Source organism: Neltuma alba, unplaced genomic scaffold (genome assembly GCF_004799145.2).
Source record: "Neltuma alba isolate B1F8T4 unplaced genomic scaffold, ASM479914v2 tig00001806_pilon, whole genome shotgun sequence".
NCBI classification, from domain to species: Eukaryota; Viridiplantae; Streptophyta; class Magnoliopsida; order Fabales; family Fabaceae; genus Neltuma; species Neltuma alba.
The window spans coordinates 50,563-73,339 of record NW_021632625.1 but is presented as its reverse complement, the minus strand read 5'-3'; the positions used below and the strand labels follow the sequence as shown (position 1 = coordinate 73,339).

Below are 22,777 nucleotides of genomic sequence, written 5' to 3'. Positions count from 1 at the left end.
GAGAAGCTTAAAACATAAAACACTTGCTACGCTAAAATCAGGAGAACTCAAAACTCAAAGTCATGATTGAGAAGATGTTTTCTAGAGAAGTTTATTGAGAAAAGCTTATATAGAGTAAAAGGATTTCAAAACATGATTCTCAAGAAGTCTATCGTTAATAAAAAGGAAAACTTAGATATATTAAAGTCAAGAACTCGAGTAGCTTATCGGGAAATGGATTTCTTAATAACTTGATTAAAAAATAGATTTCTTGATAATGTTATCAAGAAAAGCTCTTTCGAAAACTTTTAGTTTTGAAAATAAGTTCGCAAGCAGGACATTACTTGAGCTCCTTATCAAAAAGGAATTTACACGATAATTTTATTGAGTTCTCTTAATGACTTTAGAGTAAAGTGCTCAAGAAGCTTATCGGTCTCTTGAATTAGATCGTTCAATTAAAGGCCTTAACTCAAGTTGTTGCTCGGGTGGACAAATTCTTGATAACATTTTTTAGTAAGGAATCTTGTAATAGAACTCCTGATGCAAACAAAATAAAGATCAATTTTGAATGATCAGAAATCTTTCAATTCAACTCCAAATGCTACAAATGACGTATCACCAGAAAGCTCTTTATGTCTGTTTTCTAATGCAATAAATTTCACTCCAAAATTCCTTGTAATTTCGAAGTTATCTTCACTATAGTGGCTGAAGGTTAGGGACAACGTGTGAAACCCTAGTGTCATATTTCTAGCAGCATATCTCCTTCATACGAAACTCATTGGAGTTGATCTTGGTGTCCATGAGCTGTGCTCTAAGTCTAGTTTCATATACATCAATTTTTACCTTAAACAGATTTGTAGTTTAGAAAATAATTGAGAAATATCAAACATGTGTTAGAACTCAATGAAACAAAGCATAATACAGCATGTTATTTCTTGATAAAGTGTTGGAGAAGCATGAAACTCAAAAATAAACTCAAGAAACACATGTGAGAATCATCTCTGAAGCTTATATTTGAATTTTGATAAAGGGTAACTCAAGATATGTTGATATAACTTCCAATTAAGCCACTTTAACTTCCAATTAAGCATAGTAACCCTTAATATCAAATCTAAAAACTTAAATCTTGATATTCCTATTTGATCTTTCAAGTTCTTATTTGTCTATCTCTGTTCTTTCCTTTAAATCAATCTCATGATAACTCCTTTTTTTTTTAATGGGTGCAAGGCATTTTGACAACTCACGATGATCGGCGATGTCATGAAATGTTCAAAGTAAATAAACATGTTTTCAACCTCTTATGTGCTAAATTAGTGGAACATGGCATACGCAAGTCTAAATACGTAGGTATTGAAGAAATGGTCACTGTCTTTTTAAATATGGTTACACATGGACAATGCAATAGATCATCCAGGAAAGATTTCAATGTTCAGAGAAATTGTAAGTAGACAGTTTCACAATGTACTATAAGCTTGCTTAAATCTATCAAGAAAAATTATTCAACCCCTAGATCCTACATTTCATGAACAATATAGAAACATTCTGCAAGATTCACGTTATTATCCATTTTTTAAAGACGTAATAGAAACAATTAATGGCACTCATATACAATATATTGGTAGAAAGGGAATTCCGACACAAAATGTTATGCCTGTACGTGACTAGGATGTATGTTTCACTTTTGTGTTGGCAGGATAGAAGGGATCTGCATATGATGTTTGCGTGTTTGACACTGCTATTGGAACTCCATCTCTAGATTTCCCTCATCCACTTCCAGGTATATATTTATAACCTTCAATTAAGCTAATTTTTAATTATTTTATATTAGTTTTAATTTCATGAGGTCACAATAGTTTTCATTTATCATTAGGAAAATATTACTTGGTCGATGTCGGATACCCAACACCAAATGGATATCTTGATCCATATAAATCTGAGTGTTACCACCTTCAAGACTTTCGTCAATAAGAAGGGTTTTAAAATAGTAATGAAACTTTTAATTATTATCATTTCAATTTAAGGTGCATAGTAGAAAAAACATTTGGCGTTTGAAACTGGTCAAGCATCATATTCAAATGTAACATTACAATTCTCATCATATATGAATCATGTTCATAGCATAATTAAGGATCAAATTATTCATAGCTTATCAGTTAATTAATTATATAATATTATTTCATTTAACTTTGTCACAATACTATAAATTTTAATTTAAAATTATTTTATCATTAAAATTATGTTTCACTTTATATTTGTAATAATTTGTCATGATATCTCTAATGTCTTAAAATATATTTCAGTCATGAAATTTCGTTTCTTCATACTAAAATAATTTAAATTTATTGTATTATGTAAATTTATTTTTTTTAATCATTTATCATTATTTAGTAAAACTCAAACTTATTTGAGTAATTTTACAAACTAAACTTACTAATTTAAATTTATTGTCCTATATAAATTCATTCCTTTATTATTTTTATTGTCTAATAAACTCAAACCCATTTTGGTAATTAGACAAACCAAACTTACTTTTATTCAATCATAATCTAAGTAATTTTTTTATCCACTTTAACTTTTACAAACTAACTTCTATAAAATCTAATCTAAATATAATTTATGTTACCCAATTTAGGGGGTGTTTGGCTTTTTTGCCAAACACCCCCAATTTTTTTAAAACCAAGGTTTTGGGCAAAACCTTGGTTTTGCCCAACAAAACCTCGGTTCCAGATAAGCAGGCGGGGGATCGATTATTGCTTCAATTATTGGCTCTCCCCAACAAAACCTTGCTTGTGAAGGACTTGGCTTCAACGGTCAGCTCACGGTGGGAACAAGCACGCGGGGTATACTCTTCAGCTCACGGTCATTCAGCTCACGGTCAAGATCTCTTCCGCCTCTTCTCTCCCATTCATCGTCGTCGGCCTCTCCATTCAGCTCACCTGAAGATCTCGAGTTGCTCTGTTTCTCACTAGAGAAGAATCGAAGGAAAAAAGCCAGCCATCCGGTCCTGTGTCGTCGGTGAGATCTTCCCATCCCTCAGGAATATCAGAGCCGGCGACGTGTTTCTGGGCTTGCCAAGACATCACCGCGCATTGGGTTCGGTCGATCGGAGCTATCCGGTTCTGATCTCTTCGCTTTCAGTCCGTCTCAGGTCGCCTTGCTCGGTTCCACCTCTCATATCCAGAACTCCGGTAAGCTGCCTCTGCAAACTCCGGTTAGCATTCTCTGGTCGATTTTCCAAATGTCGGTCGATTTTTCCCCCCCGGTCGATTTTCGCCTCTGGTTTCAGTCTGTAATATATATGTGCACACATCTGTGGTGCTTTGAAATTACGTCCGGTCGATTTTCCCCCCGGTCGATATTCCCCCCCATTTCGGTCTGTAATATATATGTGCTCACTGTAATTATTATGCTTTGAATCATTTCGGTCTGTAATATTACCTCCGGTTGATTTTTTCCCCCCACACAGCGGTGGTTTCACCGATAACTTTGGATCATTGGTGGCTTCATTTTGTTTCCCCCCACACAGCTGTTAATTTCGTTAATTTCGGGCTGACCGTTTGGTTTGGATGCTGGTTTCATTCTGTTGTGTGTGGCTGTTTGTTCTGCAATTTTGGTAGCTGGAAATTTTTTTCGTGTGTGTGTCTTTTTTCCCATATTCGTATGTTGTGTTTTGGAGACAGACCAGTCGATCATGCTGTGTGTATACGATTGGATTATGGGTGTTTGTGCTGATGAAATTATTTTTATTTCTCTAATCAAAATCGTACGAATGAGTTAACCAATTTCTATGTTTCAAATTTTGATCAGTTAACCAACAGTATAATTAGTGGTTGAACTTCAATTTTGGTTAGTTAACCGAAAAGAACTCCCTGAAATGATGGGAAAAAAAGTCATCATTAATTTTGCAATATCAATTATTAATGAGGCCTCATTTTGCTAGAAAAAAGAACATGTGGCTATACTTGTTAAATACTATACCTGTTATATCATATCTCCTGGACTGAATGGTATGTTTTTTGGGTTGAACTTGTCATGACTGAACTGTTGTAATTGGTTTATAGCATAATGAATAAAAAAATAGCAAGGCTTCGTGGGATATAAGAGCCACAAAGATCTTTATTGACCTGTGTATTGAAGAAGTTGAAAGAGGAGGAAGAAGAGGAACTAGCATGACAAAGCCTGCTTGGACAAGTATTGAGGAGAACTTTACTGCAAAGATTGGGAGGGTTTATACGAAAATCCAATTAAAGAACAAATTTGATACCTTGCGAAAGGAGTGGCAGTTATGGGATAGGCTGCTCCGTGAGACAAGTTTAGGGTGGGATGCTGAAAGGAATACTGTTAGTGCCCCTGATGATTGGTGGGAGAAGAAAATAGTGGTAATCATTTAACTTTATTTGAACTTGTATTTTCTCCTATGTTAACGTTTTTTGTATAATGTATAATATTTTTGGTGTTGAATGCGCAGGAAGTTCCAGGCTATGAGAAATTTAGAGAAAGAGGGCTTCAATTTCGGGCTGAATTGACTCAACTCTTTGGGTCTGTAGTTGCGACTGGACCACAGTCATGGGCACCTTCTTCCATGACACTTCCAAGCGAAGGAGTTCCTGAAGATGATATGGAAGAAGGATCTGGAGATAGTGATGAAATTTTGGGGGCACCAACTGGCATAAGCGGGGAGTTTAATTCAGTCACATTCAATGACAATAGTGGAGGAAGTGGAGGCAACACTGGAATGAGACAGGAAACTATTCGTGGGGGTAGAAGCACAGGTGGCAGTCGACCTAGTAGCTCATTAGGGGTTAGAAAAAAGGGTGAATCCATGAAGAAGAAACCTACTACCACTATGAAAATAGCAGATGCACTAAGCAGGATAGCTCAGGCAAATGAAAATGATTCTCAGCGTGAACATGAAGAGATTTCAGAAGCACGTGCTAGGAAGTTAGAAGAAGAAGCACGTGCTTATGAGACGTCAATTGCGGGAGTCATGGAGCACCTTAATGAAGTTGATGAAATTGTTGATGATCTTGATCTATTTGGCCGGTGCACAACACTCCTTATGGACAAGCCAGCTGCAAGGGAGATGTATGTGGCTCTGAAGAACAAGAGGGAAAAACTACTGATCTTCTTGAAGCATGCAACTAAGGATTGAGACTTCATTTGTGTTGCTTACAAGATGACTATGATAATTTGTATCTATTTTTAGGAATGATGTAACCAGACTATTGTATTATGTGACTACTGAATTTCTGTAGGAATTAAACAACTTATTTTCTTGTTAAATGTTAAGTAATTTCATATCAGGGTTTCTGAATTTTATATCTATGTGCACAGGACAAGACAAAAAATGGCTGATGAAATTAAAATTGCAGAAAAGTATCGTAAACGACAGAACAAACGGGTTAATCAAGTTGCAGTAGCGGTTGGTGGATACGCTTCTCTTCATTTGTGTAAAGAGCCCCAGCATACAAGTATTTATACAGGCAAGACATGGGTAAGGGATGTTTTACAAGGCCATTCCACTCGTTGTTATAACATGTTTAGGATGGAAAGAGAAGTGTTCTTTAGTCTTTGCACAGAATTGCAACAACACGGTCTAAGGGAAACTAGAAATGTTAGGATACATGAAATGGTTGCAATGTTTTTAAATACTGTTGGCCATGCGCTTAGTAGTAGGATGCAGCAAGAAAGATTTCAGCATTCAGGGGAGACAATTAGTAGACATTTTCATAATGTCTTACTGGCATGCTATAGACTTGCTATGACCAACATCAAACCAAAAGATCCAACGTTTCAGCATTTGCATACCAAAATATGGCCTGGTGGTCGATACTGGCCCTTTTTCAAACATGCTATTGGAGCAATTGATGGAACACATATTTTGTGCATTGTTGATGCAACTGAGCAAACAAAATTTATTAACCGAAAAGGAAGAGTGACGCAAAATGTAATGGCTATTTGCGATTGGGACATGTGCTTCACTTTTGTATTGGCCGGATGGAAAGGTAGTGCGCATGATGCTCGTATATTTGACCACGCCCTTACAACTCCTTCCATGAACTTTCCCCATCCGCCTCAAGGTATATTTTAAATTCCCACAATTTATTTATGCTTAACTGTTACGAAAAAATTTTTATTGACACCAGTCATATATTTCATGTAGGCAAATATTATTTGGTGGATGCTGGCTATCCGACGCCCATGGGATACCTTGGTCCCTACAGACGTGAATGCTACCATCTCCCTGATTTTCGAAGGTCATCTGCACTTGAAAATGACAATGAGGCGTTCAATTATTTGCACTCAAGTCTACGGAGCACTATCGAAAGAACTTTTGGAGTTTGGAAGAGTAAGTTTGCAATTTTAGGAAACATGCCGAGCTATGACTTTGCAACACAGGTTCAAATTGTTTGTGCAACGATGGCCATACATAACTTCATTAGATCAACATCCATTTCTGATCCTGGTTTCATTCAGTTTGAACAAGAAGGTTCTTATGCAGAAGAAAATGATGATGATGGAGTTGGATCTTCACATATACCTTCATCAGTAGATTCTTCATTTCACATGGCTCGGCTTTGTGACTCCATAAGAGATCAAATTGTTCACTACATACAAGAATAGTTATGTCCTTTTTATTTTCTTTTTTCTTTTCACATAATGTAATGTGTTGTTAAAAAAACCTACTTGAACAAATATATTTCGTTGCAACCTCTATTATTAACACAATTAATATGAAATTTTTTTGTGTGGTTATTTAATTTTGTGAAACAAAATTATCAGATTTCATCTTTCAAATCTTTAAGAAATAATAATATTTTCTTTGGCAAAATACATCATTTTGCTAAAAACATATTTATTTATTTTATTACTATATATACACGGAAATTTTTTATTATTTATTTTATTTATACCTTATTTATTATGTTGCCAAAATATATATTATTAATAAATTTATTACTTAAAATAAACATATATTATGAAATATATCTTATATGTAATTATCATTTAAACTTATGTCCTTTTTAGTAATTTTCACATATCAAAAAGCACTTCTGACATTAATTATCAAACACTCTCACTTTCTCAGAATCACTTTTTCAAAAAATCTATTCTTTCAAAATCTATTTTCTCCAAAATCTATTCTCTAAAAGCTATTCTGCAAACCATGGTTTTGCCTCATCCAAACACCCCTTAGTTTTTACTTGATCTAACTTTTCTAAAAGTTAAATTGATAATAAACTATTTTTTCAATATCTAATCCCAACGGAGCCATTAACTTATTGACAGGTGATTTGGGGCGAGAAGGTGAGGTTGGCCGTCGCGATTGCTAAATATTTTCATGACAGAATCGACATAACCTGAACACCTTTGCTATAAAAGGAACTGAGCTGATGCTGCTTGCTCATCGGCTCCCCTCACCAGCTACGGCTCATATGAACAGTAGCGGCTTCCACAAAAAAATGGACACCGCGTTTTGGGTTTCGTGCTTGTGCATTATATATAATCAGCTCATTTGTTTCCTCATTCCAATGCATATGAGATCTAAAACCCTAGTTGGTGCGAAGCATTAGAAATGAGAGATTGAGATTGAGATTGAGATTGAGAAAAATTATTATAATAATATTTAGTATGAGTAATTGCTTGTGATATGCGATTAGACAAACCCATATATAGATGTGGATTGGGGAATACTATTTATTGCTTCCCCCAATGGTATTCCCAACCCCACATTTGACTAATCTTATGTAACAAGCAATCTCTTATGTTAAACATTTTTTTAATAATTTTTTTTAATTTCAATCACAATCCGTATCTCTAACTTTTAATGCTTCCTATCAAACAGGACCTAAGTTGATAGACGGGGAACTAGTATCGACTGTTACTGTAAGCTTTGCAACTACCTAATCAAAAGCAGAGTGTACAGGTTACGCACAGCATGCATTTTCTTTTTATTTTGCATCATTTTGCTCCCGTTCGCCTATTACATGACTGAGATTTCCAAAAACTGTTCATTGCCTTGGGACTGTCAACATTGTCCGATTATTAACTGTTCATTCCTGATAGATGAGTCATCTGTGGCGTACTGTTTTCAATTTTTTCATGTAGGCTGGAAGATGCAGGAGAATAGTCGTTCATTGGGAAAATGCTGCAACTTCTCATTAGCACACCTCCATCTCTATATAAGTCTACTATGACATTATATCTTTGATCAAGATTTGTATAATGACATTGCAGTTTGGTACATGTGGTTCGTTAGCATAGGATACCACATCTCATTATTTAAATTAAACCTTATTATTAAATAATTATGAGCCAAGCACATTCCATTACCTATGTTCCATTCAGTGATTAGTGCCATGAACACTTATTCCAATCACAAATGATATTGATGAACACGTTGAACTGAATTTGTTTTCATTGCTCTCTCAGAGACATGGACTTTAGGATAAGCTGTCATGAGATATAAACATATCTGTTGGTCGGATGCATCTGTTTAGGCTGTTTGCTCTTCATTGTTGTAATGCTTTGTTATGTTTTTCCAATTAGTTGGTACCTTCTTTGTGGAAGCGTCTCCTGTGTACAGGCAGATTGTCGGACTTTTAGTGATGGCATATGTTATTTGCACCTATCTTTATGGTTGCTCTTAGATCTTCGCCGGTAGTCATATCCTCCGGCGCATATGCTAGTTAAGGTAAAACTCAACCTCACTATTATAATATCAGAAAATTTAAGCCGAGTTATATCGCGATGATATATCTAAAAGCCCAAAAATATATCAAGCTCCAGAACTGGCTACCTACCATTGGAGTTTCTAAAACTGAGGAGAGTTCGGGCTTTTTCCAGTAATGCAAAGCTAAGGCATGAAACATGCGAAACTAAAACAGAAACGCTAGTGATGACAAAGTTCAGCATCGAAACGCACAAAAATCAAATGGTCAGCCTCCGCGGTTAAGGGAAGAACTCGGAACGCCATGGCCTCTTGTGCAGCCGGCCCTGCATAATGCCCAGTGTAGTCAAGTCAATCAAAATTGTTTTTATGTGCTTCAAAAATATCCAAGACGTTAGTTATGTAGTAAGTTACCGGTGCCTCAGACTCCCAAACCTTAAGCTTGTCTCTTATAAGTTTCATGACAACTGTTGTGCCGCTGTCATCGTAGGGTCCTTTTCCCAGAGTCTTCACCAGCTCATCAGCTGCCTCTTCAAAAGCCTTTCAAGAATGAAAATCAGCAAGAGTTTAGTAGATTTTCTGTTTATGTCCTCAGCAAGGATAGCATAAACAGGAAAAAAGGAAAAGGTAGAGACAAGGATGGAACGAAGCATACCTTCTTAGCTATCTCAGATGCTTCACAAGGTTTCTTGAGAAAATCATAAAGGAAAGTAGAATGGTTGAGTGCCAGATTCAACTTTGTTTCATGGGTGGCAATAAGGTCAGTAGCCAGTTCCTATGAACTCCAATTAGACAACAAGCCCAAAGTCAGAACAATATTTTTAGAATTATAAGATTTCAAATCATCCATTTTTCAACAGTTATAATGTTAGGTCATACATGGAAGAACTACATTTTTAATGCTTGGGCAAATGACACAAATTTAACAGCAAAACAGACCGAGAACAGAGGCGCTGATTGACCAAATCAAACTTAAACACAAACCATTGCGAAAAAAAACGAAGAATTCATCCTGCTATAATGAAAAAGGGAAATCAAGGGCGCCGTAAATTGAGGTGAGGTAATGTTGAGTAAAACCTGTGAGATAGTGGGACAAGACATTATTCCATGCAGAAAGAACCAAACAGTACCCAAAAAGAAAAAAGAACCTGAGCATTCACGTAAGCTGTCTCGGCCTTTGCAGCATGCCAATTACGCTCCTCCTCATCCTTGACCTGAGCCAGGTATCCGTAATAATCCCCTTCCATCGTATAATAGTAGACCTTATCGTCAGTCGCACGAGCAGGGGGAATCAGATGAGATTTCAAGAGCTCCAGCATGTTATAACATTCTTTGGATAAGCGGTACTCAGCATCCGATATATATTTTCCAATAAGATAAAGATAGCTAGAAACGCAATCCTTCTCCCTCTCTTCTTGCTGGGCTGCCAAGAAGGTCTGACGGGCTGTCCGGAGAGATTCAATCACGTTGTTTTGTGCGACAAAGAGAAGATTCCTCTCCTCTAGGTCGAGCTCCACCGGTAAGACTGAAGAAAGCACCCATTTATGCATAAAATAAGCCATCTGATCAAATTTGCCTAACTTCTGAGCTAACTGAGCAAGATAGATGCACTCACTCTTGTCTAAATTTTTCGTAAAAAGGGTGGCCATTCTGCTTCGGCAGCGAGACTCGAGGGGAAGGAGAAGAGAGTGAGTGAGGGCAAGAGTGAGAGACTCACAAAGGCAAATAAGAAAGGAGGGAGTGAGGGCGGCGGTGAGCAAGTGCAGGGACCAGGCATATCGCGAAACCATGAGTACGGTGCTGTGAGGGATCCGGATACATTTGTACGGGGGCAGAGTGCGCGAGTGAGGGATCTGGATACATTCGTACAGGGGCAGAGTGCGCGGGTGAGGGAGAGTGGAGCGGGCGATGAAGAAAGTTTGTAACTAACGGTGTTGCTAACTTAATTGACATATATAGTATATAAATCAGATAAATTAATAAACATCAATATTAATAATTAAATAATAAATTGATGATGTGGGTATGAATCTAAGGGGTAAAAGTTAAAAAAAAAAGACAGAGGAGATGGAGGATTTTGGTTTTAGTAAATTATATGCTATTGTTTCACCCCTAATATGATTTTAGTCCCTAAAATTTGGATCAATTTTAGTTTTAGTCTCTCAAGTTTCAATCACATGGTTTTAATTTTCAGAATTTAGTCTATCTTAAAATGTTAGTCCAGAAATGTGTAACTGTGTTAAATTTACTAAAGTGTCATAAATACACTAAAGTGGTGATGTGGACTCACCAAATAATGTGTCTGAATTTTGTGAAACCTTCCATTTTTTTCTTTGTTATTGCTGGTTCCAGGAGGCTGGTCAAAGGGGCATTTTGTTATTTACACAAGATCCAATTAGATGCTATTTAATGAGTTTACATCAGCACTTTTAATGTCATTAAGGACACATTAGCATATTTTAACACTATTACATTTTCAGGAACTAACATTTTAAGATGAGCTAAATTCTAAATACTAAGACCACGAGTTTGAAATTTGAGGAACAAAAAAGGACCCAAATTTAAGGAATAAAAATTATATTAACAAAAAAAATTATTTTTTTATTTATTTATTTGATTAGTTCTCTTACGATTAAAATTAATAACACATTAGCATATTTTAACACTATTGCACCTTTGGGAACTAACAGTTTAATATGAGTTAAATTCTAAGTGCTAAAACCATGATTTTAACACTATCCATATATCTTTTTTCTTCTACATTTAAATTACCAACATGTCATGAAAATTAGTTAAAGATAATAAATATATATAATACAATTTATTTTTCTAAAACAATCTTGTTTATGAGAGAGCGAGTGGGGAAGAGAACGTGTGGAAATAGAAATGAGGAAGAATGAGTGGGAAAAATGAGAGACCTTTTTTGCATAAAAAGGAAGGAAAAAAAAGAAAAAAATACATTAAACAATTAGACAAATTCAAATTAATGTTTACAAAAAAAATAAAGCACATTCAAAAATTTGATACTTATATTTTGAACCGAAGGGGTATCAAAAGATTGGGAAATACTCCTTTCTATTATAAATTTCAAATAATTAATTTTGTTTAAAAATCCTAATATTTCATATGTTGATTATTAACCCCCGCTATTAAAATTACCGTTGAAGTTAAAGAATTTTTGTTATGTCAAAATATTTAAATTTTTTATTATAAGGCAAGTTATTTTAGACCCAAAACTTGCAATTTGACATGTAATTTGTTAAGTATTTTTAAATTACTTAAAATGTTTATTTGATCGAGTCCATTTTAAATAGAAAAATTATAAATTATTTAATATATAATGAAAAATATAAAAATCTTGACATGACAACAACCGGTAACTTTAATAGTAATTTTAATAGTAGTTTTAACGGCAAGAAAATTGATGTGAACCATTAAGATTCTTAATCAAAACTGTTAAAGGTCAGGAAAGTTATTTCTAACTTACTCAAAGTTTACTTTGGCCAAAAAAAAAAAACTTAAAGTTTACAAGAGCTTAATATGTTTTTGCCTTCTTTTTTTTTAATTTCACTCTACTATTTCATTGTATGGTCAAAACGAAGAGATTAGGGCTCTTAAAGAAGTATATAGACGAAGAGATGGTTCATTAATCCATACCTCGGAAAGGAAAACGACGGAATTCGGAAATACTCCCTCCGTTCCTTATTATAAGAGACGAATAACCGAATTACATTGATAAAAAAAGCAGTTAAAATTAGTTAAGAACAATCAATGTGTAAAAAATATAATCTTTTTTCTAAAAATACCCTCATTAATAAGGAAAGAGAGCATGAGAGAGAACAATTAAATTATTGAAAGAAAGAGAAGTGGGAGGAGAGAAAGTGTGAGTTGGAGACAATAAATATGGGTAAAATAGGAAATCAATACAAAAAAGTAAAGACAACTTTTAAGTGTCTCTTATATTTAGGAACATATCATAAGTATCAAATGTCTCTTATAATAAGGAACGGAGGGAGTACTACAGTGGAAAGGGACTTGATTAATAAATGTTACGCGTGAAACAATTCAAACGTGAACAATTACTGAAAGCCTGATTAATTACTGAGGTCAAAAAAAAAGAAAAAGAAAAAGAAGGAAAGACATGTTACGTGGAACATCTACATGGATGATTAATTAACTGAGTTGGTAAGTTTATAGATATTTGTGTTGCATGCTACTAATCCGTCTCTTATTATAAGATCTTTTTAATTAAATTGTGTAGTTTAAGAAGACAGTTAAAATTAGTTAAAAGTAATTAATATGTAGCAAAATTAATTTTTTCCAAATATACCCCTATATATAATTGGGTAGATGTGAGAGAATAATAGTGAGGTAAAGGAAGAAGGAGAAGATATTAAATACATTAAATTCGGAGTAAAACAGGTAATAATGCATTAAAAATTTAGACAAACCCAAGAGATTTTATAAAAAGAGACAAACTTATTTAAAAAATTAGACTCATAATAAGGGACAGAAGGAGTATTTGTATTCTTGTAAGGGAAAACTATGGCATAGGTTCTTCGAGTTTCAGAAATATGTGATCAAGGTGCCTGTAATTTATTTTTCAGGATATGGGTCCTGTAATTTTAGTCAAATTTAGTTAAAGTCCTTCAGTTAATTACTACCTTCGTTTCTTATTATAAGAGACATTTGATGCTTATGATATGTTCCTATATATAAAAGATATTTAAAAGTTATTTCTACTTTTTTGTGTTGATTTCCTATTTTACCCATATTTATTGTCTCCAACTCACACTCTCTCTCCCTCACACTTCTCTTTCTTTTAATAATTTAATTGTTCTCTCTCATGCTCTTTCTCCTTATTAATGAGGGCATTTTTGGAAAAAAAATATACTTTTTATACATTGATTGTTCTTAACTAATTTTAACTGTTTTTTTATCAACGTGATTCGGTTATTCGTCTCTTATAATAAGGAACGGAGGGAGTAACAGAGTTAAGGCAATGTTTTTTATGATAACTGCGCCCAAACCGGCTCACCACTTCGGGACCCTACTCATGCAATCCCTTCGTGGAAGTTGATAGGAGCAACAAGTAGGGAACGAACATATTGAAATCCCAAATTTTAATCATCCAATTTCAAATCAGACAAGTTGATTAGTTTAAATCTGAAGCACCCCACCTGACTGTGCCTTCCGCAGCATCGACACCCAATCATCTCGTCGGCGCCCTTCCGCGTCAGGTCTTTGGCTTACTGAGCTGAGGCTTGTCTCTTCGGCGGCCTTCCACGCAGTCCATGGCTGCGTCGGCTTCATCACCCTGCTCCAAAGAGATCCTCGTCATGGAAGGGTCCCGCTTCACCCTCACCACCAGGGCAATGTTTATAGTTCCCTTTGGGCATTGCGTCCTATTGCGATGACAGATCTAAAACTCAGATCTCGAGGGAATACAAGGAGAAGACGATCCGCCGCACGATGGAAAACGGAGATGATGGAGGTCGGGCAGGGTCAAGACGGGGATGGGGATGAGGTGGGTGGTGATTTGGCACCAGTTAACAAGAAAAAGCACAAGTCATCCTGAAAAGCTTGCCAGGTCATTAAATCATTTGCCGCATAATTATTTTTAACAGTGCAAGTTAACAGAACGACTTTGACTAAATCCTACAAAATACTCCTCTTATTCTTATTTATAGGGTAGAGAGAGAAGACAATTTTTTATCCTATTTATAGGATACTGAAAGAAAATTTTTGTGTACATGTATAATTTTACCTATAATTTATTATTGTGCTGACTTTATTTAGACGAAGTATAATGTATATTAAATAGGGATAAATTTAAAAAGTTATTAAATTTTAAATAAAAATTAATGAAATTTCAGGTTTTTTTTTTGTCTATGTAAAATATGCTGGAAATGCTTTATAAATAGGACCAGAGTAGTAAATTATAGGAACCTTGATCAAATGTAACTGAAACCATAACATCTAGAACATGTAAGTGCTCGCTCAGGCCAAAGGAAAAAAAAAGAAAAGAAAAAAGAATAAGTGCTTCCAAGGATGTCTCAATACATGACATGCATAAATGCCAGTGCCATTGAAAAAACTGCCATATGAATTCACAACTTTACAATTTCGACCAACACCATATGAATTTTTGTGGCGGTTACCTTAGAGCAACTTCCCATTTTCTCCATTTAAAATCACTCCCCATTTAATACATTTTGACATAATCCTAATTTAAAATATAATCATTGTCATATATGAATACCAACGCAGTTACTTAATTTGAATAATATGAATGAACATATTTTTTCTGTTATTGCAAATACTAAAACTCTGAACATAACTGTGTATTTATGCCGATCCTGTATCCTAACTTTCAACTCCTTTATGGGCGGATTGGTCTGAAATCAAATTCAAATTCCAAATTATAGTACATCCAATATTTTGAATTAAATTAAAATAATTAAATAAAAAATATTAAACAACAAGCTTAATGATCAGAGTCTTTCATGTGAACTAAGTTTATGAAAATATGACATACAAATTAACTTTTTCATCTATCTATCATTAATAAACAAAAATATACCAGTATTAATTTTACTTTATAATCATATTTTCTTTTAGGTACCAATATAGAATGTTCAGTTGTGACTACCACCAGACACTTGAAGCAAACACGCATTAGCTCATTGAAAGGTGATTTGGGGCGAGAAGGTGAGATTGGTCGTCGTGATTGCTAAATATTTTCATGACAGCATCAAGGAAAAAATCAAACCCACTACTTATAATATCGAGAAATTTAAGTCGAGTTATATAGGGATAATATATTTAAAAGCCGAAAAATATATCGAGTTCCAGAACTGGCTTGTAGCTACCTACCATTAGAGTTTCTAAAACTGATGAGCGTTCAAGCATTTTCCAGTAATGCAAAGCTAAGGCATGAAACATGCAAAACTAAAATAAAAGAGAAGTCACAAAGTTCAGCATCAAACACACAACAATCAAAAGTTCGGCGTAGGCGGTTCAGTGAAGAATAGGGGACGCCATGGCCTCCGGTGCAACTGGCCCTGCATAATGCCCAATAAAATCAAGTCAATCAAAATTGTTTCGTGTGTGTGTATATATATATATATATATATATATATATATATATGATTGACAATATAAGTTACTGGTGAGTTCTGTAGTAAATGACCGGGTACTCCGACTCCCAAGCCATGAGGTTGTCTCTTATAAGTTTCATGACAACTGTTGTGCCGCTGTTTCCGTAGGGTCCTTTTCCCAGAGTCTTCACCAGCTCATCAGCTGCCTCTTCATAAGCCTTTCAGAAATGAAAATCAGCAAGATTTTAGTAGATTTCCTGTTTATGTCCTCAGCAAGGATAGCATAAACAGGAAATAAGGAAAAGGTAGAGATAAGGATGGAACGAAGCATACCTTCTTCGCTATCTCAGATGCTTCATAAGGTTTGTCGCAAAAATCATAAAGGAAAGCAGATTGGTTGAGTGCCAGACTCAAGTTTGTTTGATTAGTGGCAGCAAGGTCAATAGCCGCTACCTTGGAAGTCCAATTAGACAAGAAGCCCAGAGTCAAAGTAAGAACACATGATATTTTTGGAATTATAAGATTTCAAATCATACATTTTTCATACCAATCTAACAGCAAAAAAAGAAGGAAAAAAAACAAAAGAACAGAGGCGCTGATTGACCAAATCAAGCATGATCAACACAAACCATCAGGAGAAAAACGAAGAATTCATCTTGCTATAATGAAAAAGGGAAATCAAGGGCGCCGTAAATTGAGGGGAAGTAATGCACGTAAGACCTGCGAGATAGTGGGACAAGACATTATCCCATACGAGGAGAAACAAACAGTACCGAAGAAAAGAAAAGAAAAAGATTGTCTACGATTTATCTAATGAATCAGGAAAATACACAGTCATTACCTGAGCATTCTGGTAAGCTGTCCAGGCAGCTTCAGCAGCAATATAACTTTTCATTCCAGCCTTGAAATCAGCTAGATATCCATGATAATCCCCTATCATCATATTATAGTAGACCCTGTCCTCTGTAGTCTGAGCTCCAGGAAGCAGGCGGAAGTCCAACAGTTCCAGCATGTTATTACATTCTTTAGATAACTGGTATTCAGCATCGGATATATATTTTTCAATAAGGACAAGATATCTAGAAGCGGAATTCTTCTCCCTCTCCTTCTGTTGGGCCTCCAAGAAGGACTGCCGGCTTCCTCGGAGGGAGTCAATCACGCTCTTTTGTCCCACAAAAAGGAGATTCCTCTCCTCAATGTTGAGCTCCATCGGACTACGACTTGAAGAAAGCACTAGTTTCTGCATAAAATAAGCCGTTGGATCAAATTTGCCTGCCTCCATGGCTAACCGAGCAAGATAAATGCATTCACTGTCGTCCAAATTTTTCGTAAAAAGAGTGGCCATTCTGCTTCAACAGGGAAACTCGAGGGGAAGGAGAAGGGAGTTAGTTGGGAGGGTGAGAGAATCGCAAAAGGCAAGAATAAAGGAGCGAGTGGGGGCGCAATTGGGTGAGGGCGGGGACGAAACATATCGGCCGGACGATGAGTACGGTGCTGTACGGGGGGAAAGTGCGCGAGTGAGGGATCCGGATGCGTTTGTACGGTTTCAAGGAGAGTGGAGTGGGCGACGAAGAGGGTTGTATTTAAAAAAAAAAAAAGTAATTAACTTCTGCATTCTCTCTCTTGACTACCCACCACCTCACCGTCTCATTCTCTCTCTTGCTCTCCTTTTCATTTTCTCGTGCTCCTTTGATCCTCTCTCCCACTTACGCATCATCCTTGACCTTTTTCCTCATATGAAAATTAAGCTTCCTCTCTTTCTTTTTCTTTTTCTTTTTCTTTTATTCTCCACGTGTTATTTGCCAATTAGTTATATAGTGATTAAAGTTGTCTTTTTCTACCACATTAGTTCTGTTTTGAAAAATAAGGGATTAATAATTATTTGAAAAATTATTTTTATTATAAATATTAATGACGAATAATTTCATTAATTTAAAATTTTCGTAAAAGATTGTTCATCATTAATATTGATATTGAATATTTTTAAAAAATAATTATCAATCTGTTATTTTTTTAATACTTTTCTAAGCATGGAATACTGAAGGGAGAAGCATGAAACGTCACCGAGAAATCAGCCCGAAATAAGTTGTTCTCTGTGGCCTGAGATTACAAAACGCCTTTATCCTTTTCTTTTTGTCTGCCTGCTCGAAACGCCGTTCTCTCCTTCACTACTGACTACTTCACCCTGCTTCTCCCTAGTCCCTGCCCATGAATGCGAATTTCGAATCCCTAATTCCCTCCGACGAGCAGATGGCACTTGGTGGCGAAAAACCCTTTTTGCGGTTCGATATTATCACCAACATTCTCAAAAGGCTTCCTGTCAAATCCATTGTTCCATTTCAGTCTGTGTACAAAGAATGGAAAAGTCTCTTCAAAACCCCATCTTTCATTGCTAAGCATGCCCGCCACTCTGCTCAGTAAAACCCTTTTCTTCTCATCCATGCATACGATTACAACTACAGGCGTCTGTCCTTACGGTTGCTTAATCATGAGATGGAAACTGCTGAAGTTCTGAGCACACGCTTGATCGATTCCTTCGGACGTGGTTGGAGAATCATTGGCTCTTGCGATGGCTTCCTTTGCGTGGAACTCGATGCTGATCAAGGAAGGTTTCCTATTTCGCTTCTGGTGTGGAACCCATTGACCAATGAGGTAAGGTAGGTGCCCCAAACAATATATGATTATCATCACGTTTCTGCCGTAGGATTTGGGTTCAGTAGCGTTTTAAATGACTACAGGATAGTGAGATTTTATCACCCATCTTGCTTAACAAGAAGGAAGCTCAACACTTATATAGCAGCAGGCTTTACTGTGTGCACGTGTATTCATTAAGCACAGGTACATGGAAGGAACTAGAAATGGGTGATTTACGGCATACAGAATTTCTCCCCGGAGCTGTATGTGCTAATGGAACTATTTTTTGGTATGGACTGGGGCTTTTTAAAAATATGTTAGTTTCGTTCGACGTAGCAACGGAAGTATTTACACTAACACCAATAGATGCTTTTTATTCTGAAGCTGATCAGTATGGTCTTTGTCCATCTAGGCTTGATGTGTAGGGGAACAAACCTGCTATGTGTGATGGATACCGCATTGAGACCGAAGACTCTAAAACTTATTCCATTGATATGTGGGTTGTACTGAGAAATGTAGGATTGGACCACTTTCAAATGTTTTACAGCCCTTGTGTATTTGGAGGAATGGAATAGTCTGCCGTAAAGAAAAAAGTGTAGAAAGTGAGGCTGAGGTGGGGGGTGACTCAGAGAACTTACTATATCTGTTCAATGTCACTACAAAGGAATGGAAGAAGTTGCACAACTTTTCTGCTGCCTATGACCAGTGTGATATTTTTAATTATGAGAAAAGCCTTCTGTCTGTTTTGCAACATCTGGGTTGACTGATAAGCCTTGCTCTGAAGTAGGATCATTTCTGTATTCCAGATTTCTTTTGTCTCAGTAATTTTAGTGGAAACCAATCCACATAACCTCTTATCATTTTGGCTGTACCTATAATACTTTATTCTGCGTTACATTTGTGATCTGGAATGTAGAAATTCAGTACTAGTAGTTCCAAACTTCATTTTAGCTTGCTATATTATTATGTGATCAATTTTCTCGTATAAATATATAGTTCAGTTGCTGCTCTATAATAATTTTTGGGCTTTATTGGCTGCTTAACATGTCTAGAGGAATGAAAGGCTTGCATGACAGGTTAAAGCTTCTTGCTCTGTCATTTTTTATCTAAATCAAATGGAGTGATAGGTTCTAATACACAGCACAAGGGAGTGAACTATTTGAATGGTTGCTTTGTGTTGCTGCTGCTGGATCTCAGCATTACACTCTAACTGTGGAACCAACCGTTTAAGTTGTTGCTTTGTGTTCTGTGCTTAAACTGGTGAATCACATCACCACAGGCTTGGTATGTAACATGAAGGTCTTCCTATATTTATCAAGTCTTGGTATTGCAACCTGTTTATATGGGTGTGATTTCTCATTTTATTTTCAAGTACACAGAGAGTCTTTAGGTCTGTTGATATTGATGCCCTCTATATTTGTCGTGGAAATGAATTTGTAAAAAAGCTCTCACATCCTGGCTGCCCCTATAATGTTGGTGCCCTTTATGTCTATTGTCTCTAAGATATGTAGAAATTCAGCATCAGATGTTCCAAACTTTGGTTTTCTTGTCTTTACTGTCTCTAAATGTGAAAGCATGAAATGGTAACAGCCTACGCAGGGCAATAATCGGAGGCCCTGGCCTTATATTTTAAGAGAAATATGAGGATATTAGGATTAGATGATTTGCTATTAAAATCTATTTAAATTAACTTTTCTTAAAATTATATCGTTATCTTATAAAATATAATTTTAAGATAAGATAACATTATCATGTTTCGGATTTAAGTGACATTTGATCTATAATTTAAAACTTTTTTCTGCAAAAATCTATGATTCAAAACGAGCATGTTTTACTATATAGTATATAACTTTTTTTTTTTTATCATTACTTTAGTTGTCCACTGCCAAAAAATTTCAAGTATTCGTATATTTGATATTGTCAAGACGTAAATAACAAAATTCCTTATTGCTTAAGGTTTCATACGGGAAGGATTAGATGTTTTGCTATTAAAATTTATTCAAATTAACTTGAAATTGTATTATTCACTTATAAAATATAAAAATAAACAAATAAATTTAAACCGTTAAAACATAACATGCATAGTTCATAATTGCAATATAGAAGAAATAGAAAATTTTTAATTTATAAAATATTATAATAATAATTTTACAAACTATAAAATCCGAATGCTCCATTTAATTTAAAGATAGAAATGAAATTTAGGAAGAACAAAATAAAACAAAAGGAAGAGAGGATCTGCTTCCAACTTTCTTGATGATCGCTCCATATCTTAAATTCTTAATATGATTATTGAAATTGATTTTAGGCAAATCACATGCAATTTATATTTTTAACATTTTAAAGAAATTTTTATTTTAATAAATACATAATATAAAATAAAGTTAAATCGAAGATTCAACGAAGTAACACATGAATAGATAATATACGCACCTCTGAATCCCTTTCCTTAGCTCTTAAGCCAGTGATCGTCTCCTTCACTCCGATATGGCGATTGCAGGCGACAATCTTTGTCTGCCTCTGGAGATCATCCACAACATTCTCAAAAGGCTTCTTCCAGTTAAATCCGTGGAAAGGATTGGAGGCGACAATCCTTACCTGCCCCTGGACATCATCCGAAACATTCTCAGAAGGCTTCCTGTTAAATCCCTCGTTCGATTTCGTGCTGCGTGTAAAGATTGGAAAAACCTCTTGGAATCCCCATATTTCATCGCAGAGCACTACCACCACTCTGCTCACAACAACCCTCTTGTTATCTGCACTGATTTCAGTCGCAAACCTATATATTCGCCCTTGTGTTTGGTTCCTTATAAGACGGAACCTGTGGAAGTTGAGAGAATACCCGCCATGGATTCCTTAAGGAATCTTTACAGCATCATTGGTTCCAGCAACGGCTTGCTTTGTGTAATACGGGATGGTATTTATAATGATTCTCCTCCTCCTTGGCTTTTGCTGTTGAACCCAGCGACTAGAGAGGTAAGGCAAGTACCCAGGTCAGCGAAAGATAAGGCTCTGGGATGGGGATTTGGGCTTTGTCCTGTGGTTAGGGATTATAAGATAGTGAGAATTTATGCGACTAACCGTCCTTCAATCAAATTTGACGAGGACGGCGGTATTCACGGGGAAGTGTTTTCACTAAGAACGGGGTCCTGGAAAGAAGTGGAATCTGGGGCTCTACGGCGGCTTCGAGCATTTCCTTGTCACCCTCTCACTTTTAATGGGGCTATATTTTGGTTGGGATGGGGTGAAGCTTCCGTCAAGATAGTTTCATTTGATCTAACAATGGAAGTTTTTACATTGATACCAACACCTTTTTTGATCCCTCTTCGTACTAATCCTTCCTCTCAAATTGTGTTAGATGTGTATGAGAACAAAGTTGCTGTGCTTTTTCAATACGGAGATATGCTTGAACCTAGTTTTATGGATTTATGGGTGTTGGAAGGGGGAAGTGGTGCATGTGGAAAGAGTTGGGGTTGGACCAAGAAATATAGCATTGGACCAACTTCATGGGGCTTAAGTCCATTATATTTTTGGAGGAATGAAATAGTCTTTCGATACATACATGAGGTTCATTTGCTCATTCTCACTGCTAATCGTGAATTGAAGCGCTTCAACATCTATCCCTCTATCAATAATGTGCGTCAAAAACTCGATTATGTGGAAAGCCTCATGTCCATGGATGGGGATTCTTTCTGCCCAACTCTCGCAAGAATAGAAGAACTATCTGCCAGGGAGTAGTCCGCCTTCATGGAAAGCCTATTCAGAAGTTCTGTTGGATAAGAAATTAAACAAGTCTGATCCATCTTTGTTTTTTTCCACTATGTGTTAGAGCACAAAGGCTAAAGTTTCTGGAGGATACATGTTATATTGCTTCATTGCTCAAGGGGCATTCTAGAGTAGATCTTTTAGGTTTTTCTTACTCGCCCTTCTCTTTGTTCTTTTCTCAGTATTTTAAGTTCTCATTTTGTCTTCCATTATGTACAGTTATAATTTCTTTTAATCTTGTCTATGTGCGATACTTATGTTGGATAGCCTTGCTAGATATGAAGTTCTTGTTTTCACATTCTGGATTTACTTTGTCTTGAGCAATTTTGGTGAAAATGCTGCCACAAAACCTTTGAACATTTGAGTTTTACTTACTAAGTTTTTCGTTTTATTATTTTATCATTGCACACTTACGAGAGCATATTGCAATGGCAAAATGCTAGACTTTGATGAAGATGGGGCAATATATTATAACATTTGTTCAGACTTGCAACATTAAACCTGGTACGAAGCTTCCTAACCTTGGGAAAAATGTTCTGATGAGCTATATGAACAGGATTTATCCCTCTGGTTACATCTAAGTAACTATGTGTTTGTGTGTGTACACGCATATATGTCATGAGTCAAA

The 22,777-nt window shown here is 35.8% G+C and overlaps 4 protein-coding genes across 4 annotated transcripts; 2 read left to right on the top strand and 2 right to left on the bottom strand.

Annotated features, from left to right (window-relative positions):
* Positions 1-3,096: 3,096 nt before the first annotated feature.
* On the top strand, positions 3,097-5,131 carry LOC114712048 (uncharacterized). Its single transcript, XM_028896502.1, has 3 exons — positions 3,097-3,167; positions 4,041-4,358; positions 4,448-5,131. The coding sequence occupies exons 2-3, from the start codon at positions 4,149-4,151 to the stop codon at positions 5,129-5,131; spliced, it is 894 nt and encodes a 297-aa protein (XP_028752335.1). The 5' UTR covers positions 3,097-3,167; positions 4,041-4,148.
* A 3,800-nt stretch (positions 5,132-8,931) lies between these two features.
* On the bottom strand, positions 8,932-10,440 carry LOC114712037 (14-3-3 protein 10-like). The gene is made up of 4 exons (XM_028896492.1): positions 9,799-10,440; positions 9,306-9,425; positions 9,065-9,190; positions 8,932-8,976 (listed from the first exon to the last, which is right to left on the bottom strand). The coding sequence occupies exons 1-4, from the start codon at positions 10,438-10,440 to the stop codon at positions 8,932-8,934; spliced, it is 933 nt and encodes a 310-aa protein (XP_028752325.1).
* A 5,208-nt stretch (positions 10,441-15,648) lies between these two features.
* On the bottom strand, positions 15,649-17,095 carry LOC114712029 (14-3-3 protein 10-like). Its single transcript, XM_028896483.1, has 4 exons — positions 16,592-17,095; positions 16,084-16,203; positions 15,843-15,968; positions 15,649-15,714 (listed from the first exon to the last, which is right to left on the bottom strand). Exons 1-4 carry the CDS (start codon positions 17,093-17,095, stop codon positions 15,649-15,651), a joined length of 816 nt encoding a protein of 271 aa, XP_028752316.1.
* Positions 17,096-20,871: 3,776 nt separating this feature from the next.
* Positions 20,872-22,122, top strand: LOC114712020 (putative F-box/LRR-repeat/kelch-repeat protein At1g11620). The gene has a single exon (XM_028896472.1). The coding sequence runs from the start codon at positions 20,872-20,874 to the stop codon at positions 22,120-22,122; it is 1,251 nt and encodes a 416-aa protein (XP_028752305.1).
* The last annotated feature ends 655 nt before the right edge of the window (positions 22,123-22,777 follow it).

Excerpts from the sequence above, each read along its gene's own strand:
- LOC114712048 (XM_028896502.1), top strand. The coding sequence starts at position 4,149 with ATGACAAAGCCTGCTTGGACAAGTATTGAGGAGAACTTTACTGCAAAG. Across the intron at positions 4,359-4,447 it reads GGTGGGAGAAGAAAATAGTG|GAAGTTCCAGGCTATGAGAA; the intron begins GTAATCATTTAA and ends TTGAATGCGCAG.
- LOC114712037 (XM_028896492.1), bottom strand. The coding sequence starts at position 10,440 with ATGGTTTCGCGATATGCCTGGTCCCTGCACTTGCTCACCGCCGCCCTC. Across the intron at positions 9,426-9,798 it reads CAGCTTACGTGAATGCTCAG|GAACTGGCTACTGACCTTAT; the intron begins GTTCTTTTTTCT and ends TGGAGTTCATAG. Across the intron at positions 9,191-9,305 it reads CATCTGAGATAGCTAAGAAG|GCTTTTGAAGAGGCAGCTGA; the intron begins GTATGCTTCGTT and ends CATTCTTGAAAG.
- LOC114712029 (XM_028896483.1), bottom strand. The coding sequence starts at position 17,095 with ATGGCCACTCTTTTTACGAAAAATTTGGACGACAGTGAATGCATTTAT. Across the intron at positions 16,204-16,591 it reads CAGCTTACCAGAATGCTCAG|GTAGCGGCTATTGACCTTGC; the intron begins GTAATGACTGTG and ends TGGACTTCCAAG. Across the intron at positions 15,715-15,842 it reads CTTGGGAGTCGGAGTACCCG|GGCCAGTTGCACCGGAGGCC; the intron begins GTCATTTACTAC and ends GGCATTATGCAG.
- LOC114712020 (XM_028896472.1), top strand. The coding sequence starts at position 20,872 with ATGGCGATTGCAGGCGACAATCTTTGTCTGCCTCTGGAGATCATCCAC.